The 15,075-nt window shown below is 37.5% G+C and overlaps 2 protein-coding genes across 2 annotated transcripts; both read left to right on the top strand.

Moving 5' to 3' along the window:
* The first annotated feature begins 3,276 nt into the window (after nt 1-3,276).
* On the top strand, nt 3,277-5,689 carry LOC148158001 (myeloid-associated differentiation marker homolog). Its single transcript, XM_088007929.1, has 2 exons — nt 3,277-3,596; nt 4,481-5,689. Exons 1-2 carry the CDS (start codon nt 3,330-3,332, stop codon nt 5,072-5,074), a joined length of 861 nt encoding a protein of 286 aa, XP_087864055.1. The 5' UTR covers nt 3,277-3,329; the 3' UTR covers nt 5,075-5,689.
* Nucleotides 5,690-7,797: 2,108 nt separating this feature from the next.
* LOC106918431 (myeloid-associated differentiation marker-like) lies at nt 7,798-9,526 on the top strand. The gene has a single exon (XM_014988188.2). It carries the CDS (start codon nt 8,277-8,279, stop codon nt 9,138-9,140), a length of 864 nt encoding a protein of 287 aa, XP_014843674.2. The 5' UTR covers nt 7,798-8,276; the 3' UTR covers nt 9,141-9,526.
* The last annotated feature ends 5,549 nt before the right edge of the window (nt 9,527-15,075 follow it).

A 15,075-nucleotide genomic window follows, 5' to 3' on the forward strand; every position in this document is an offset into this window, starting at 1 on the left:
TTTAAAATATACTTAGAATGTATTTTAAGTATATTGGCATTACATATTTTATATATTAGTAGTGTGATTACAGTATGCTACAATTACACTTTTGGTTTATTATTATTGCTAATGAAGTACATTTTTTGTTACTTAATGTCTTTATTATTCTGCTTTGCCACTTTGTACATTATATGCCTCATATATACTACAGCACTGCAAACACATCAGGTTACCAGAACACAGAAGGATCAATTTCAACACACTTTCCAGGTGAAACTAATTAAATTGTTCTTTCAATATATTACCATTTTGATAACACTTTATTTAACAGGGTGTGCATAAGACTGACATAACACGTGTCATGAACATGAAGGAGTCTTCGTGAATGTCTGACAGTTGTCATGAAGAATAATTCGGTAAATAGTGACATTTTTAATGGAAAAGTTACTTTAAAAGTTGGATTAAAAGTCCATTAAAAGTACCAACTTTGCTTTAGAGTGTCATTATTTACAAAATAATGCAAAGTTAGCACTTTTAATGGACTTCTAAACCAACTTTTAAAGCAACTTCTCATTAAGTGTCATTATTTACCGAATGACACTTCATGACACCTGTTAGTGTGTTTCTAACAAGTGTTATGTCATGTTTATGACAGTATCATGTCAGTCTTCTGCACACCCTGTCAAATAAAATGTTACCCACAGTTGTCAAGAGTACATTGCCAATATACTATCACAGAATTGTATAAATTGTCAATACATTCAAAGTTTACAGTCCACATGCATAGGCGTAAATCCTGGTGGGGGTGGGGTGGGGGGGGGGGTTCTTTTCCCAATATTAGAAAAGTCTAGAATTGTCCCCCACTCCCCCCCCAAAAAAAAAATTGAAGAAAAATTTGCATTTAAATAATATCATTATGAAAAGGCAAAAGAAACAAAGAGCGAACTAAATCTGCCATTTATCTTAGAAAAAAATAAGAATTAATTTTTAGGTCCCCCCCTACCATAGTTAGAACAATGGTTCAGTCCAAAGTGTAGGAGGAGCAACAGCTGAACTACACAGGCTGTCAGAGCCTGAGGAGATTGTTGTTGTTGTGGCTCTGCAGCACTAACAAAAAAAACCCTCCAGGAAATAAATACTTGAAGCAAAAGACAAGTAACACATTTTATTTACTTTCATTGCTCAATAAGAAGAAGAACATCAACAATAAAGAGCAGACTGTACGTTGTTAATTTCTTACTTTGGCTGGATCATGATGAGCTGCCTCATTAGCTAAACTGCTACACTGCTTTCATATACTTAAGCTTTTTTGTCAAAGGTAGCAAACATCTCATTCATATTAACTTTTAGTTAATTAGAAGAGTTTGAAACGGGAGGGAGGAGCTGAGCAAGTGGACCAGCTCTGTGTGTGGGAGCTGTGAACGGATATAAAAAAAAAAGAAAGTTATGGCTTTATTTCTCATTGTCTTCAATGTAAAGTGTTTAAAACCACTAAATAAAATCTGAATATTTTTCAATATAAACCCTGGTGCTTTAAGTGTTAAGTGTTATGCTTAAGTTATGATACTTCCCAGATATTCATCTCTATTTACTTATTTGTTCTCAGTCATCCAGGACACGCCAAAATTAAAAAAAAGGCTTAAAAATAAAGCAATTTAACAAGTTATAATTTAAACAGCCCATAACTTGAATTGGGAGCCATTTCAATAAATCAATGTTAATGGGGAATTTTAATAGTTACTCATTAAAGCTTTTTTATTTAGAACCTTACATTTTTGTAAAGGTGTAGCAGAGATTAGATCAGTCAAACTGAACAGAACTTGAATCTAAGCAACATTTGAATTTTAGTTTTTTTTTCTCAATAGGTTGCTGACTTAGAAAAACACGTTTGATGTGCATCACTAGTCATTTTTGGTCCTGCAGCTTGAATGTGGTTTAAAAACTTTTTAAACCATATTTTATGTTACTTTTCACAGTAACTTTGCCCACCCCTCTCCCCAAAATTGGTCTTAAGAAATTTTCCTGTTTATGATGTTTATGATGAGAGTCACAAAAAGGCTCCTCTGACCCGGCACATCAAACAGCAGATTTGGATTATAAGAATTGGGACAGTTTTTCATATAATTATATTCCAAAACTCTCATAAAACATACCTTAACAGTTTCAATATCAAAACATCTGTTGCATACACATTTGCTGATTAATCTTCTACTTTTTTTGGTAATAATGTGCTAACACATATTCAAATTAATATATGACTTACACACTGACTAGGGCTGTGATTTAATATAAAAAAAACCTACAGATTAGACTACTTTGTATCAAATCATGCTGGTATGTCTAAGAAAAATGTTCTACTGATAAGATTATGTTGATTGAGCCATGAATCTAAATCTAACCTAAACTGAGGCCTACTCAAGACAATGTTGATCTGTCTAATATTTAAACATGTGCTTAAAGTTAAAGTTAGATTATTATACCTTCTTTCCACCACTTTTATGTGATATTTTAATCTTTTCCTTCATCCACCACTAACATTTGTACCTATGGCCTGATCAGTTTAAATGTGAGCATTAACTACTTACCTGATTTAACAAATCCCTCTTTGTTAAAATACATTTATATACAAGGTTCAACGGGCTGCACAGTGGCGCAGTTGGTAGAACTGTTGTCTTGCAGGAAGAAGATCCTGGGTTCGATTCCCATCCCGGGGTCTTTCTGCATGGAGTTTGCATGTGTGGGTTCTCTCCAGGTACTCTGGCTTCTTCCCACAGTCCAAAAACATGACTCTCAGGCCTCTCTAAATCATCCCTGGGTGTGAGTGAGTGTGTTTGTTTGTGCTGTCTGTCTCTGTGCTGCCTGGCGATCTGTCCAGGGTAACCCCTGCCTTTAAGTAGTTTGCTGGAGATAGGCACCAGCACCTTTGTTTAGAAATGCAATGTTGGTTTTAACAAATTATGAATCATCTCAGTTTGCAACTTGAATTCATCAACTGATTAATTTTTCAGCTTCGGTACACCATGACCTCTTCCATTCCACCCTCCTCTTATCTGCTCTACTGCAAAGGTGTAAATGCCATTATGGCTTAAGATGATTTGTCAGATTCAAAGTGCATGTGGGTTAGAAAGTTATTCTTTAGCTCTTATGGTGTCTTTAAATTTTTTTTATAACAGGATGTAGTTCCCATTGGTGTGTTGAAACCTTCATTTTATTATTTGAAGGGGAAGAACTGATAAGCAAATGTCATTTTGTGCCTTTCAAAGAAGAACTGCTGTGAGTTTAAGAGCCGACAGAACAGCAGAACAGAACCGACAGAACAGCAGGCCGACAGCAGTATCACAGTCAGGATGGTTACGCTGGATGTTAAGACGCTTACGGTACCTGTGGGTATTTTGAGGATATTGGCAGTCGTTTTCACATGCGTCTCTTTCAGCTTGATTGCATCTGAGGAACACCTACAGGTCTCATTTTGGTCATGGTGCATGTTCACTTGGTGCTTCTGTTTCTCTGTCACCCTCATCATTCTGGTCCTGGAGTTCACCAGCCTCAGCTCGAAGCTGCCCATCTCCTGGGATGATTTTACCACCGCTTTTGCCATGTTGGCCACCCTAATGGTGCGTACCAATTATTACAATTTTGCATTATATTATTGTCTTGTTTATTTAGTTCTTTCTCACTGAATACTCTTTGTGGTGCTAAGATATAAAGTGTAGAATTTGCCGAAACAATATTATTTTAATACAACATGCAAACTTTGATAAACATAAAATTGAATATGATTATCAATTTAGATAAATGTAGATTGTTTCAAGTTTAACAATCTAAGCAGGTTCATGTTGAAAATTATAATATCTGCGACAGACTGGCGACCTGTCCAGCTTGTACCCTGCCTCTCACCCGGAACGTTAGCTGGACATAGGCACCAGCAACCCTCCCAGTCCCACTAAGCGACAAGGGTGTATAGATAATGCATGGATGAATGGCTCATAAATATTAAATGCTCAATTAAACTAAACTTAAACCCACAAAAAGAAGGGCATAGTGTATACGGTGAACACAGCAAAAGGAACATAAGCAGGACAATAAACTTTCCTGAGTGAATAAAGGTTAACTAATGTTGAAAATACAATTCATGCTAAACCTATTTCAGGAAAATAAATTAAAATTAAGGAAAATTAATAACCTTAGAAAAATCTTAGGGGGAGGAGAGACAGGAAAAGAAAAAGAACATAGCAAAATTTAATGAATAGTAAAATGTATCAATTTTAATAGAAAATATCTGAGTAGTTTGATTTACATTTTTAAACATTTTTTGTTAGATTTAATGGTGTAATAATTAGTTTAATGTGTACCTAAAATGTTTTTTTTTCTTGTCAGTCTATACCATATATTTTATATATTAATAGCTCATCCAAAAATGTATTACACTTGTAAATACTGCTCAAGCTTAGCTCTGTGTCGATCCAAGCATTTAATATTTTATTTATCATCCATCCAGGTGCTCTCAGCGTCCCTCCTCTACTCCATCCTCTTAACTTGTAGTACTTGTGGTAAACAGATTGCGGCCTGCGTTTTCTCCTTCCTGACCTTCATCCTCTACGCTGCCGAGGTTGGGCTGACTCGGGCCAAGCCTGGTGAAATCAGTGGGTTTCTCTCCACTGTGCCGGGCCTGCTCAAAGTTCTGGAGTCCTTCGTGGCCTGCATCATCTTCATCTGTGTGGACTTTTTGATGTACTTTCAGTTTTTCCAGACTCCAGGTCTCATTTGGTGTGTTGCTGTCTACATCATTTGTTTCATTTTTTCCTTCCTCGTCATTATTTTAACTATCGGCCGCCTGCTGTCCCGCTTCCCTGCACCTTTTAACAAAGTTCTGATCGTCTGCAATGTGCTGGCCGTGCTAATGTACATCACAGCTGCTGTCATCTGGCCTTTCTACATCTTTAAGTTATATCCCAAACCAAGCTACTGCCCTACGCTGTGTGGGTGGAGTTTGGCTGTTGTTATCACTTTCATGACGTATTTCAACCTGATTGCTTATATCGTTGACACAGTATATTCTTTCAGGTTGGTTTTCTTCACCACTCCAGCATAAGCACATAGTTGCATTGATCTGAATAAGATTTGTTCCTGCTGGAATCTTGCTTTTGTCAAAATTGTGACATGTATTCAATAGCATAATCACAGTGTGATGTCTTTGCATTTTACGTGCCTACCTGCTGATTTTCATTGTATTTAAAAACATAGGAGACAACCGAGGAGACACTGATTATTGTTTTTAGATATATACTGTATATCTTCAAAGGACCTATTATGCAAAATTGACTTTTTGCACAATTTTGTACTTCCATTTGGGTCTCTGCTGCTTCTAGAAACATCCAGCTGACTTCTTTAAAACAGATCTGAAAGCATATTTGTTTACTCCAGAATTCAATCAAAGAATCACGTGAACTGTTCGCTTGATCACAATCTCAGCATGCTTTGATGCACTATTCTTTAATAGCATAATATTTTCTTTTAATAGTTTTAAAAAATGTATTGTAAAATTTGCTTATTTGTATACAATATTTTTAAGTGCATGATGTAATGAAGTCTCTTTTTAAGTAAAGCTTAAAGATTTTATTTCAAATTTGAATTCCTGTAAGCACTTTGAACTGCCCTGTGTGTCAATGGTGCTGTACAAATAAACTTGTCTTGCCTGTTAAAGTTAGATATAAAAGGTGCACTTTCTCTGTGTTTGTAGCAACCTATAATATATCATACTACATTTTCTAGATAATGCAATACTGTTTTTGACCCAACAATATAGCCATTAATAATAATGTGAGAAGGTTTTAATCTACATGGTGGTTAAAACTGAGCAAAAACATCTAGGTCACATGACCACTTCTGTTTCCATTATAACTTGTAGCACTGTCTCATCTACCAACCAAACACACTTTGTATTTTTTTTTAATAAAGCAGTTCATGCATTATTTTATAAATGTACTGTAGATATCTGAGAAAATATCAACCTCCGAGTGTCCATCATCTATTCCATCTTCTTCACCTTTTGTACTTCCACAAGACAAATCGGCACTTGTATTATCTCCTTTCTCTAATCATCTGTCTAGGTTATATGCACATTGCCATCTAGTGAATTTGCTTCATTTTTGCCCTCTTTGTACCTATTTCCGGTACCTTTTAGGGAAGTCTTGTTTGCCTAGAGTGTGCTGAGTGCGTTCATGTACAGCTAAGGTCAAATGGGGAGTGTATTTGCCTTCAGGCTCAATCATGGCCCATGATTCACAGTTCATTGTGAATTCCACCCACGATGAACTGAGGGTAGAATTTGCTAGTGGTTGCCTGTTTTATGACCAGTTAAACCATTATTGATTACATTGTGGATGCGCCTTATTATTACAACATTGCCCTTTTTACCAGTTGAAAAAAAGCAATTTTTTCTTTTGCTTGGATTTGACTGTGAAAGACTCGTTTTGTTGAAATCGTTAAGAAGGGAGGTTCTGTTGAACATGATCCCAGAGTTTACGCCTTCCAGTCATATTCTTTTGATCAAATTAACTACATTAAATATGATTCATTATATAAAATATAAGATGTAGGTAAATAAGGTTGCTGTGGACACTTATAATGGAGTGACTGTAGCTAAAAAGTCACAAACTGAAGCTCTAATCAGCACTAGGTTCATAAATCACCTGTCCATAATAAACGATGTTTGCTAAGGTGTGTTATGGTGCAGATACAATATAACACAGAGGAGCTATTGGTTTTGCGTTTGCTTTGTCAGTGTAAGTTTGTTTATGATGTGCACTAAAATTAAAGGCTGGGAGGGAATATGTGTCATGCAAACCTGGAAAGAGGAAGGATTAGTTTTTAGCTTTTGCTCTTGCTGCTAATTTCTTCTTGAATTCTCCATATATTTTTGGAAAGCACATGTGTAGTCCATAAAAGAAAGAGGGAGGTTGTAAGTGAAAATGAATACAAGTGCCAAACTACAAAAAAAAACTATTTGCTACAGATCTCAAGTCTGCTATAATTCTCACTACTGATAGTCTTAGATGGAGATCAGTGTTGCTGTGGTAACTGACATGTTCGCCAGCCTCTTTCACATACTGGACACAAACCTCGCTATGATTTTATAGGTGCTGTTGGCAGTACAGGATTAGTGGCGTCATTGTGCATAAAGCCACACCCAAAACGGATGCATCCCACACACCTACAAACCCACAAACTATTAGTTACTTAGAATACTGGGGATTTTTTTTTTTTATGATGACACACTGGGATATAATATGTTTGAGATAATATTTTAAAATATATCTAGCAATTTGCTTCAATTTAACTCAAATGTTTTTAAATTAACCTGAATCTTACCAAAATTTGACAACATTGCTTAATGATGGGAATTTTGTATGTTTTTTTTTTATTTTTTTTTTTACTTTACATCATACTGCAATGCTATTCCCTCATCAACTACAATTAAGGACTGTTTACCATGGAAAAACCAGTTTGACAAACTATAGCTCAGAGAGAGGTGTCTCTGTTGATACTGGAACATGCTTATTTATTTCAAACTTGCTTCTGTCCAACAATCTTTAAACGACTCAAGATACTTCAGTCCATTTTCAAAAAGACCAATGAACTGAACTAAAAGCAAGTGTGCATACAGGTCAATTATATTATCAACAGGAAGTAGATGTCATAGGTTCAGAAAGTTATTTTTAGGAGAAAAGTCAAATATTTTCCTCCATCTTGCAGTGACCTGTTTTGAAATTTAAAACCTCCTTCAACAATTTGAGAGCTTTAATTTTTTGTGGTGACAAAGGATAAATGTTATTCACCTCACCGAGTTAGGATTGCCTTAAAATGACTTTGCCTTTGTTTCAAAGCAACAGCTCAAGAGAGCACAGCGGCTGCTATCATTGTCATGAACACAACAGCAGCCTACACCTTGTCTTTGTCCTAGATATGAACTGTGAATTTAGTTTGCATCAGAGACCAAAGTCCAGCAAATATTGTGGAGCTCACTTAGTAACACCCATCCAGCATCCAATCACTAGCTTGAAACAGGTACAATAAAACAGTACAGATAAGCTTAGGATGCTCTGCTACATTGAACTCTACACCTGTGTTTCTGTTCCAAAGACAACACCTGTTGGAAGGTTTGCATTCATGGATTTCTTCATCGAGATCAGGCTGCAAAATCTGGGCATTGCTGGACGGCACCCCAAAGGGAGAACTGACTGAAAAAAGTCAGGGATTTTCATTTGGTTGGACAGATTCCTCCTGGAGCAGCCATGGTCTACATGAATTTGAAATCCATCACCCAGCCTGTGGGCATCTTACGAATACTGGCGGTGATTTTCACCTGCATAAGTTTCAGCCTGGCAGCCTCAGTGACTCCTGACTCCTCGCCGTACTGGGGATGGTGCATCTTCACCTGGGTCTTCTGCTGCTTCTTCACCCTTCTCATCCTCATCCTGGAGTTTACCACCATCAGCACCAAAGTGCCTTTTGCCTGGGAGGACTTCACTGGTGCCTTTGCTGTTCTGTCAAGTGTAATGTGCCTGTTCGCCGCCATCATGTACCCCACCTTTTTCGCCTGCAACACGTGTTACCGCCAGATTGGAGCCTCCGTGGTGTCCTGGGTTTGTATTGCGGTGTACGTGGCCGAGGTGGTCCTGACACGCCTTCGCCCGACTGGACAGGACAGTGGATTTCTCTCCACGCCGCCGGGAATAATGAAGATGCTGGAGAGCTTCTTCGCGTGTCTCATCTTCCTGTCATTGGAAAGTGACCACTACTCGGGTCATCAGCACGCCACAGGACTGAACTGGTGTATAGCTGTGTACTCTCTGTGTTTCATTTTAGCCATCACCATAATCCTCCTCACTCTTGGAAATATTACCGCCTATGTTCCTTTCCCTTTCGACAAGGTTGTGATTGTCTGTAATGTTTTGGCAGCTGTGATGTACCTGACAGCCATGGTTATGTGGCCACTGTATTCGTTTTACAACAATAAGAGACCAGCGACCTGTGGCCGCCTCTGTGCCTGGGATAAATTGGTTCTGATCACCGTCATGACAATCTTCAACTCTATTGTGTACGTGCTGGACTCAATCTACTCCATACTTCTTGTCTTTTTTCTCAGAAATGAATGAGTTGCTGTTCATCAAGACTAATACAGCGGGACTTGTACTTTAAGTAGTCTTTTCTGAACAACAAAAAAGACTATTTCTGTGCCAATAGTTGGTTGCTGATCAACTTTTGCTTATCGAACAGCTATATATTTAATGGAAAAGATTACCCCGTTGGTTAAACAACACAGCCAAGAAAGACAATTGGTTAAACATTAGACATGTGATATCATTGTAATAAAATGACAAATAGCTGTGTGAAACGTTGAATCATGAGGGTAATGAAACAGGAATAACAAGCACTCATACTTTAATTTTATTGTCAAACATTTACTGTCGTTAATGTCAAACTGTGCCAAGTCAGAGTGAAACTACTGTCTGAGATTAATAAACATTTATACATGCCTGAATCACTGCATGGTACTGTCTTGCATTTCTAGTGCAAACAAGGATGCACAATATTAAGATTTGTACTAAAACTAGCAAAACATTTCTGCTCCTCTGATTTTGTAGCATATGTAATTAAGTTTTCAGTTAATCCAGGTTGTAAAGGGTTAATGGGCATACCAAAAAATAAATAAAATTGTGAATTAACATTGTAACTTCAAGATGTAACACTGATAGCGATTAGCTCTCCTCAGCCTTCCAATAGCTTGAAGTGACTGACATGACCAGAGAGTTGGACTTATTTTCTCATTAGTTTAGATTTGGTCACTTCAGGGCAGTGACAGACTAGATCCTGGCACGTCATCTTCTGTGGGCCACATCTACACTTTCAAATGTCCTTGACAGTCTAGTGTGAAAGTCGGAAAACAAATTGGTGAATCTGTACACAAATTTGAACATGCTGCTTTACTATAAATGTTGTTGCAACTGGCTCAGACAAGGTAAACAGAGAGATGTGGGTTATTCTAAAAAAAATGCCAGCTCGGGTATAAAGTGTCTTTTCTCCACCACATGGATCCAAGTATTCATTTACAGAAGTGAAAGTGCTGTACTCAGTTTGGAACAAACAGGGTCAGTCTTGTTAGGTTTTACAACTTCAACTTATCAGACATTTGTTTCTATAGAGAATGTAGGGCATACCTGGATATTATGCCGGAATAATTAGCTGGCCAATGGAAGAGATAAAGTCCACGGATGTTAAGACTCGGAAGCTACTAACCATGCATGGAGGGTTCCACCCCAAATCCAGCACCCTGAGACTGTACACAAGCCGTAAGGAAGGAGGCAGAGGACTAGTGAGTGTGAGAGCCACTGTCCAGGATGAAACATCCAAGATCCATAAATACATCAAGGACAAAGCCTCAACGGACGATGTGCTCAGCGAATGTCTCAGGCAATGGGGAACAGAGGACAAGGTGCTGGAAGAACCATCATGGGAGGAAAAGCCCCTACATGGGATGTACCACCGACAAATAACTGAAGTGGCTGATATCAGGAAATCCTACCAATGGCTGGAGAAAGCTGGACTCAAGGACAGCACAGAGGCCCTCATCCTGGCCGCCCAGGAACAGGCCCTAAACACCAGAGCAATAGAGGCTCAGATCTACCACACCAGACAAGACCCAAGGTGTAGGTTGTGCAAGGAGGCCCCTGAGACAGTCCAGCACATAACAGCAGTGTGCAAGATGCTGGCAGGGAAAGCGTACATGGAACGACATAACCAAGTGGCGGGCATAGTGTACAGGAACATCTGTGCGGAATATGGACTGGAAGCCCCGAGGTCAAAGTGGGGAACACCCCCAAAAGTGGTGGAGAATGGCCGAGCTAAGATCCTGTGGGACTTCCAGATCCAGACAGACAAGATGGTAATGGCGAACCAACCGGACATTGTGGTGGTGGATAAAGAACAGAGGAAAGCCGTTGTGGTGGATGTAGCAATACCAAGTGACCACAACATCAGGAAAAAGGAGCATGAGAAACTGGAGATATACCAGGGCCTCAGAGAGGAACTGGAGAAGGCCTGGAAGGTGAAGACCACAGTGGTGCTTGTGGTCATCGGGGCCCTCGGGGCAGTCACCCCCAAACTGGAGCAGTGGCTCAAACAGATCCCAGGAACAACATCAGACATCTCAGTCCAGAAATGTGCAGTTCTAGGCACAGCCAAGATATATATATATATATATATATATATATATATATATATATATATATATATATATATATATATATATATATATATATATATATATATATATATATATATATATATATATATATATATATATATATATATATATATATATATATATATATATATATATATATATATATAAATATAGCACATAACAGCAGGGTGCAAGATGCTGGCAGGGAAAGCGTACATGGAACGACATAACCAAGTGGCGGGCATAGTGTACAGGAACATCTGTGCCGAATATGGACTGGAAGCCCCGAGGTCAAAGTGGGGAACACCCCCAAAGGTGGTGGAGAATGACCGAGCTAAGATCCTGTGGGACTTCCAGATCCAGACAGACAAGATGGTAATGGCGAACCATGTAGCAATACCAAGTGACCAGGGCCTCAGAGAGGAACTGGAGAAGGCCTGGAAGGTGAAGACCACAGTGGTGCCTGTGGTCATAGGGGCCCTCGGGGCAGTCACCCCCAAACTGGAGCAGTGGCTCAAACAGATCCCAGGAACAACATCAGACATCTCAGTCCAGAAATGTGCAGTTCTAGCCACAGCCAAGATACTGCGCAGAACCCTCAAGCTCCCAGGCCTCTGGTAGAGGACCCGAGCTCAGAGGATGAAAGAGACCACCCGCGGAGGGTGAGAAGGGAATTTTTTATTTTTTTATATATATATATATAGATAGATATACTGCTTAAAAAAATAAAGGGAACATTTCACTTTAATTTTGTGTGTGGCTCCAAATCCAGGCCTCCATTGGTTAATAAATTTGATTTCCATTGATGATTTTTGTGTGATTTTGTTGTCAGCACATTCAACTTTGTACAGAACAAAGTATTCAATGAGAATATTTCATTCATTCAGATCTAGGATGTGTTATTTGAGTGTTCCCTTTATTTTTTTGAGCAGTGTATATATACATACAACTTTTGAGTATGTTATACAAGAAAATGTCATATTTTCTGTTTTTACAGATTTTTTCATTCAAGTTTTTAATTTTTGTGTATTTGTTGTGTTTAGACCCCCATATATATATATATATATATATATATATATATATATATATATATATATATATATATATATATATATATATATATATATCCTGATACCCATCAGTTACCAGGTTTAAAATAAATTAACTTTCTATATTGAGTCTAGTGGGTGTAAATTGTTTTTATTTCTTAATCAATTAAGTTATCATCTTAAAATTGTTTTTTTTTTAATTAAAGAAATCCCTAAGGTAGCAAATATTTGATCAATATATGATCAATATGATAATTGATCATATTTTTTTATATTTTTTTATATATTTTTTTGATTAGCATTTATGACTGGAATATCTGTGTGCAAAGATACCAGTAGGTACAGAAAAATATCTCAGCCAAGGAAAGATGGAAAAAGTCAGACTCAAAAAGAGAAAATTATGCAACAAGGAAGAGAACAAAAACACAGAGCTGGCATTCCAGACTGAAACCATCTGTGGGAAAAGTAGAAAAGCAAATCCCTTAATCAGAAAGCAGCTGCAGCTTATTGAGACGAGTCTCTTAAAAGGCATTTTTCACTTTCAGCTCCCCTTTTTCGTTCCATAGTTATTTTTTCAAGCAAGGCTGAAAAGAGAGAAAATATGACTTCAATTACTTCTGTTCTTTTTTCACCGATTGAAAACTTTAAAAGACGTCATCAAAATCAGACTCCTAATCCCTCTGCTATTGTGTCACCTGGTATTTCAATCTGTGTGAGTGAACTCGGGTCAAATAGAGCAGCTGAAGCGTGAAAAGGTTGCTGTTCTTCTCATGTCGGTCTGACAATGAACGCATTTATGCGAAAAGACTATAAATGGTTAGAAAACTATGGACAACAAACTCAAACCTGATTTAAATTACAAAGGGAACAATTCAATTCAACACTTTGCGTTTTGAAATTCACATCTTCCTGGATGAACTGGAACAATAGCTAAAAGAACAGTCTGTGAAACAGAAAGTAAGTAGATTAAAAAAATAAAAAATAGACACATGGCCTGTCTCATTGCAAATCAACTCAGTATGATTTGATTGGTAGAGTTAATTTTCAATTGTTGCCACAGATTCTTCGTCAAATTTGAATCTTACCATGATTGGGTCGTTATAACATATAAAGATTCTTTGATCAATTTTTTCACTGGAAACTTCATTAAGTATTTTTTAAAATATGGAGTATACTAAAAAACACGGTGAAGGATTTCAAAAACAGGATTAGATGTCATCTGTTCATCTGTTTTCAATGTTTTCAGATGTAGTTTTATCTATTACATAATACTGATTGCATTTAATACATATATACATCTTCCTCTTCAATTGGGAAGAAAATGTATGTATACAAACATTTTACAAGAACAAAAGTAAATTTGTCACATGAAAACTTTTACTCAATATTATAATGTCAGTTCTGTCAAACAATAAAGCCTCGTAGTTTAATCTCTCATAAACGAAGTCCTAAAGCTCTGCATATTTATGTGCTTCCTGTTTAGCAGCGACTATTACTTTGTAATGGACGCAAATTGTTTTCTCAGAAAAGTTCAAATTTCAATCTGATAAGCTCAGATAGTATGCTCTTTTACAACAGGAGGATCCTCAGCTAAAATATAATACATATATGTAGCCAACTTTTGGAGAACTAAGTTTGGTTATCTGTTTAAACATAAATGTGGTTCCTCTCTTCAGTATGTTTAACTCTACAGCTTAGTCCGCTTCTGTCAGAGTTGGTGCGTTTTTCATGACTCGTTTTTCAAAAAGACACTTTGAAAGACGTGATTCATAAAGTTTCATCTGTAAGATAGACTCAGTCGATTACAAAGATTATCTCGTTTTGTCGAATATCCACAGCCGCAGTTTTTACAGTCTCTTCAAAATCTCAAAAATCTGTTTCTGAGAACTTAATTGTGAACAGCATCATCTTATCTCAGATGTATTTCCAAGGCGCTTGCAGATCTAAATGAACTTATAGCCCCCAACCCGGAAGGTTCTGAACAGGAGGTGTCCAGAACAGATGACCAAACCATCGGAGAAGTTGTGAAATTCCCCCAAATACGAATGACCCTGACTTCAGCTGCTTCTGTCAGAATCTTGATCTTTCTATCAGAATTCATATCTCCTGGCTAAAGATAAAGATAGATAAAGGAGAGGATAGAAATCCAGACGGACCAGTAAACAGAAATTTTTTCAGCTCAGCTTCTCATCATTAGAGATAACAACAGTGCCCTCATTACTGCAAACAGAAGCTCAATTCTGTGTATCCACCTCCTACTCCTTCCTATTAGATGACTTCCTACTAGGACGCCACTGTTCGATGCAGAGAAATTCAAATATCACCTATCTTAATTGTCTTATACTGAATATTATGGAACAATGCCTGAATAAATCAGACACTCACCTTGAATGAATGAGATTTAAGCGTATGTGTGGTTAACATTTTTTGAGGTTAACCGCATTCAGCTGCTGAAACTCACCTTCAGGTCAATCTGACACACTCAAATTTTATCCGCTGAACAGATTTGCACATAATCTCTATGTCTATAAAAAGATATGTCATTTCTGTCAACCTACATGCTGGAGGTTGAAGTGACTTGTGCCTTTCGTGGTAATGCCTGTGGCAGACTAGAGCTCCATCTGGAGTCTTTCTGGGGACAAACAGCCTTGTCACTTGTTTCAGGCAAAATTGCGGCAAAAGTAAATCCATAGGATTTTACTTATAAAAGAGATGCAACAATTTCTTTTATGGATTGCAGTTTTGACATACGCAGCACCTTTGCAAATTATTCATATGCATCAAACTTTTTTCTTTTTT

Source organism: Poecilia mexicana, unplaced genomic scaffold (genome assembly GCF_051168715.1).
Source record: "Poecilia mexicana isolate PSO_F unplaced genomic scaffold, ASM5116871v1 scaffold_8, whole genome shotgun sequence".
Taxonomy (NCBI): domain Eukaryota; kingdom Metazoa; phylum Chordata; class Actinopteri; order Cyprinodontiformes; family Poeciliidae; genus Poecilia; species Poecilia mexicana.